Source organism: Saprolegnia diclina (genome assembly GCF_000281045.1).
Source record: "Saprolegnia diclina VS20 unplaced genomic scaffold supercont1.255, whole genome shotgun sequence".
Taxonomy (NCBI): domain Eukaryota; phylum Oomycota; class Saprolegniomycetes; order Saprolegniales; family Saprolegniaceae; genus Saprolegnia; species Saprolegnia diclina.
In genome coordinates this window covers 1-5,204 of record NW_008246322.1, presented here as the reverse complement: position 1 = coordinate 5,204, position 5,204 = coordinate 1, and the positions used below count along the sequence as shown (strand labels likewise).

General features: G+C 58.4%; 3 protein-coding genes across 3 annotated transcripts; 2 read left to right on the top strand and 1 right to left on the bottom strand.

The window, feature by feature from the left end:
• Positions 1–1,210, top strand: SDRG_17301 (hypothetical protein; the record flags this gene model as incomplete). The annotated part of the gene is made up of 1 exon (XM_008623541.1): positions 1–1,210. A coding segment is annotated over one exon (1,210 nt), but the record flags the coding sequence as incomplete, so codon positions are not given.
• A 72-nt stretch (positions 1,211–1,282) lies between these two features.
• SDRG_17300 (hypothetical protein) lies at positions 1,283–3,539 on the top strand (the record flags this gene model as incomplete). Its single annotated transcript, XM_008623540.1, has 3 exons — positions 1,283–2,564; positions 2,612–3,390; positions 3,522–3,539. Exons 1-3 carry the CDS (start codon positions 1,313–1,315, stop codon positions 3,537–3,539), a joined length of 2,049 nt encoding a protein of 682 aa, XP_008621762.1. The 5' UTR covers positions 1,283–1,312.
• A 110-nt stretch (positions 3,540–3,649) lies between these two features.
• Positions 3,650–5,000, bottom strand: SDRG_17299 (hypothetical protein; the record flags this gene model as incomplete). The annotated part of the gene is made up of 2 exons (XM_008623539.1): positions 3,650–3,882; positions 3,934–5,000. 2 exons carry the CDS (start codon positions 4,998–5,000, stop codon positions 3,714–3,716), a joined length of 1,236 nt encoding a protein of 411 aa, XP_008621761.1. The 3' UTR covers positions 3,650–3,713.
• Positions 5,001–5,204: the final 204 nt, after the last annotated feature.

Genomic DNA, 5,204 nt, shown 5'->3' with positions numbered 1-5,204 from the left:
GATCCAGTCGCTCTACAACGTCTACCCGGACATTATCACGCGGCAGATGGGTCTCAAGATCTGCGAAGACACGATCGTCGGCAACGCCATGCTCCGCGGTGTCTCGGGCGGTGAGCGCAAGCGCGTGACGGTCGGCGAGATGGAGTTTGGCATGAAGCAGGTCTCGTTCATGGACGAGATCAGCACGGGTCTCGACTCGGCGGCTGCGTACGACATTGTCAAGTCGCAAAAGTGCATGGCCGAGTCGCTCAAGAAGACGATTGTGATTGCGTTGCTGCAGCCGTCACCCGAGTTGTACAACCTCTTTGATGACGTCATGCTTCTCAACGAAGGCCACGTCATGTACCACGGCTCTCGAGCGCTCTGCTTGGAGTACTTTGAGTCGCTCGGATTCAAGTGCCCGCCGAAGCGCGATGGGGCCGACTTTCTTCTCGACCTCGGCACGCCGCAGCAAGACCAGTACGTCGTCGACTGTGCGACGTCGGTACCGCGCACGCCCAGCGATTACGCCGACGTGTTTCGCCAGTCGGCCATCTACCACGAGATGATGAGCTATCTCGAGGGTCCGCACCATCCGCTTCTTCTCGCGGACGCGGCCAAGCACATGGCCGAGATGCCGGCGTACCAAGTACCGTACGTGCAGAGCACGCAGCAGCTCATTGCGCGTCAGCTGAAGGTCATTCTCCGCAACACGGCGTTCGTCAAGAGCCGCTTCATCATGGTGCTGTTCATGGGCCTTCTGTACTCGACGACGTTTTACCAAGTCGACTCGGCCAATCCATTCGTTGTGCTTGGTGTCGACTTCTCGGCAGTACTCTTTCTTGCGATGGGTCAAGTGCCGCTCATGCTGGCGGCTCTGGAAGCGCGCAACATTTTCTGCAAGCAGCGATCGGCCAACTTTTTCCGGACGTCGTCGTTCATTTTGGCGCAGTCGTTCACTCAGGTGCCGTTTGCGCTCGGTGAGACGCTGGTATTTGGCTCGATCATGTATTGGATGACGGGCTTTGTCTCGGAAGTCGGCGCGTTCTTCGTCTACTTGCTGCTCCTCTTTCTGACCAACTTGGCGCTTACGTCGTGGTTCTTCTTCCTCGCGGTCGTCTCGCCCGATCTCCACATTGCCAAGCCCGTGGCGATGCTCTCCATCTTATTTTACATCGTGTTTGCGGGTTTTGTCCTTGCGCCGTCCATCATGCCAGACTACTTTATCTGACTCTACTGGACCAACCCGCTCAGCTGGTGTTTGCGTGCCCTCTCAATTAACCAGTACTCGTCTGGTGAGTTCCAAGTGCCGGTCTACAAGGGCGTCGACTACATGAAGCTCAAGGGCGACACCATGGGCAACGTCATGCTCAAGACGTTTGGTCTCCAGACGGACACTGCTTGGATCTGGTACGGCGCCATCTACCTCGCGGCAATAATCTACGTCCTCCTTGGCCTTGCGTACATCGCGCTCGAGTACAAGCGCTACGACGCACCCGAGAACGTCTCGGTGGCAAGGGACAAAGCCGACGATGAAGAAGATGCCGGTGATGGGTACGTCAAGGCGCCCAAGACACCAACGGATGTCGCCAATGCGACTGAAGACGTTGCGGTACGCGTCGCCGGCTCAAGCTTGCTGTCGCCCTCCGTCGTTTTGGCCTTCCAAGACCTCTGGTACTCGGTGCCCAGTCCGACCAAGGGCGAGCCCGACTTGCAGCTGCTCAAGCGCATCAACGGCTACGCTCTTCCTGGCACGATCACGGCGCTCATGGGCTCGTCGGGCGCGGGCAAGACCACCTTGATGGACGTCATTGCCGGTCGCAAGACGGGCGGCAAGATCGAAGGTCAGATCCTCCTCAACGGGTACCCGGCCACGGACCTCGCGGTGCGTCGTGCGACGGGCTACTGCGAGCAGATGGACATTCACTCGGAAGCAGCGACGTTCCGCGAGGCGCTCCAGTTCAGCGCGATGCTCCGTCAGTCGGACGACATTCCTGCGGCGGAGACGATGGCGTTTGCGGAAGAGTGTCTCGAGCTCCTTGACATGAAGAACTTCGGCGACATGGTCATTCGTGGCGCGTCGGTCGAGCAGATGAAGCGTCTGACGATCGGTGTCGAGCTCGCAGCGGCGCCGTCGGTGCTTTTCCTCGACGAGCCGACGTCCGGTCTTGACGCTCGCTCGGCCAAGATCATCATGACGGGTATCCGCAAGATTGCTTCGACGAGCCGCACGGTGGTCTGCAAGATCCATCAGCCGTCGACCGAAGTCTTTGAGATGTTTGACTCGCTCCTCCTCCTCAAGCGCGGTGGCGAGACCGTCTTCTTTGGCGACCTCGGCACACACGCCATCAACATGATCAACTACTTCACGGCAATTCCCAACACGCCGCCGCTCGTCGAGGGTGCCAACCTGGCGACGTGGATGCTCGAGGTCATTGGCGCGGGTGTCGAAGCCAAGAGCACCAACTTGCCGCCCAACGACTATGTCCAGATCTTCAACGACTCGCATGAGCGTGGTCTTCTCGTGGCGGCGCTCGAGCGCCACGCTGTGCCGCACCCGTCGCTGCCCGAGCTCACGTTTGCCAGTAAGCGCGCGGCGTCATCTTTTACCCAGTTCAAGATGGTGACGCAGCGCTTCTTCCGCATGTACTGGCGCACGCCGTCGTACAACTACACGCGCGCGATGCTCTCGATCATTTTGGCTCTTCTCTTGGCTTGGTCTACCGCGGCGTCGACTACACAACGTACGTTGGTGCGACGGGCGGCGTCGGCATGGTCTTCCTCACGTCGCTCTTTATGGGCATCATCTCGTTCAACAGTGTCCTTCCGCTCGCTACAGAAAAGCGCGCGTCGTTCTATAGCGAACGCGCCTCGCAGACGTACAGCGCGCTCTGGTACCTTGTCGGCGGCACGGTCGTGGAGATTCCGTACGTGTTTGTGACGACTTTTGTCTTTTGCGTCATCTTTTACCCGTTTGTCGGTTTCAACGAGTCGATCGGCGCATGCCTCTTTTATGGCCTCAATGTCTCGTCCTTGGTGCTCATGAACGTCTACTTTGGCCAGTTGATGGCGTATGCTATGCCCCGTGTCGAGGTTGCCGCTATCATTGGCACTCTCTTCAACTCGTTCTTCTTCCTCTTCATGGGCTACAACCCACCGTCATCGCAGATCCCGACCGGCTACAAGTGGCTTCACCACGTCATACCAGCAAAGTACTCGGTCGCGCTTCTCGTCGCCGAGACGTTTGCCAAGTGCACGGACGGTACCCAGTTCGGTCGCCAGATCATGCCGGAAGAAGGCGTGCCCCCGAGTCTCTTTGTCGAGTTTGGCACCACGCGTGTCACCGTCCGCCAGTATGTCGAGACGGTGTACGAGATGAAGTTTGACGACCGGTGGACCAACTTTTTCGCGGTTATTGGCTTCATCTTGCTGTATATATATGTACTAGTACACTTTCGAAGCGATAGAGGCCTGCATCCTGTTGGATCTGCCAACGATTTCGATGTGTCGGCAATGGTTTGGTTGGACACTTCGTGGGTTAGGGCTGCTTGCAGGGTTAGGGCTGCTTGTAGGGTTAGGGCTACCTATACCGGTGTACGAGTGTATACGATTTAGTGCGGATGGGTTTGGGAACGTGCGATCTTGTCGAGCTGAAGGGACATTGACAAAGTATCGAGTAAAATATCAATTTATGAATTGAGCGGGCAACGACATGGTATCTTCATTGCCCATGCCTACTGCCGTGTTGGCTGCAACCAGTGCTCCTGACGCAAGAACCAATGTCCTTCGTCGAGCGCCGTCGCAAACGCAGGCCAGCAGCTTGTGCCAGCGCACTGCACGCGCGGGTTTTGTCCGTCCAAAAGCAAATCGAGTCGCTCGACGAGGATCGTCTCGAGTGTCGCCCTAGCACATGGATGAGAAACCACTGGATGGAAAAATGGTCGGTGGACTCACAGATGCATCTTGATCTGTGCACGGCTGGGCACGCCGTCGATCTCGAATTCTTGCGCAACGTTGTGGTTCACGGCCGCGTACACCTGAATCTTGTCGCGCAGCAGAGAAAGCGCCGCAAGTTGATCGTTGATCTGCGTATCGAGGTGGCGCAGCGTCGCATCAATGTCGTTTACTGCGTGCGGGTCGCGCTGATAAACCAACTCAAAAGCAGCGTTCTGCTCCGTCTGGAAGCGATAGAGCTCGTCGAGCGCGGCCCCGGCGTTGGCCACGTCATCGAGCACCTGCTGCTCGTTGGCGACGCGCACGTACTCACCCACAAACGACCGCGGGACGCACAAGAGATCGTGGATCGAAAGCTGCGACCCGGGAGGCGTCAGAGGCTCATCCATGTCAGTGCCCTCCATGGCCAAGCGGCGGTCGTTCATGACGTCATTGTCGGTGTCGACGCTGGCCGCGGCACTGGCGCGGACCTCCGTCGCACGCGTCGTCTCCCGTGTGAGCTGCTCGTCACGAGCTCGATCACTGTCGCTGACTTCATAGCAAGCCAAAATGACCTTATAGAGATCAATGACCAGCCGCTCGTTGGTCGGCGGTGCGCCCGCGAGGAGGCCATGAACGTCCGAGTACTCGAGGTCCGACACCTCGATCGAGAGTTGAGGACAATCCATGGTCGGGTGCGCCCAGGTCACGTGTTGCAGCGCCGCTTCGTTCGCGACGCCGTCTTCAAATCGGTGTATCGCTGCGAAAGCCTCGTCGCCAATCTTGCGACGGATGCGATCTTTTGCTTGATCCGTCAACGGCGCCGTGCCGATGCTCGCAGCGTACACGAGGCGCGGCTGACCGTCAGCGTCGCGCTTGTACTGCAGCGCGATCGCGCCAAACCGGAACGGATCGCCGCCTTGCGCGCCAAAGAGCTTGATCGCGACCGTCGTGCGCAGAGAGGGGTACGTGGCAAAGTAGCCACAACAGCAATCGACCATCACCGGGAAGCTCCGGTGCTTGTGCTCAAACTCGACGATCATGCGCACGGCGCCATTACAGAGCACAACCACGTCGGGTATGTGCATGTGACCACCGCCCGCGATCAATTCGCAGCCCAAGTACGCTTTCAAGTGCCCAGTTTGCTGCCCATCAAGCTGGCCAAAGATTTTGCCAACGCCCGCTTGGTGCTTGATACCGTGACTGCGGACAACGTAGATCGACACGAGCGTCGACGGATCATGGGGGTTGCAGCACGGGTCGTACTTGCCCACGAGGCGAACGCCAAAGTC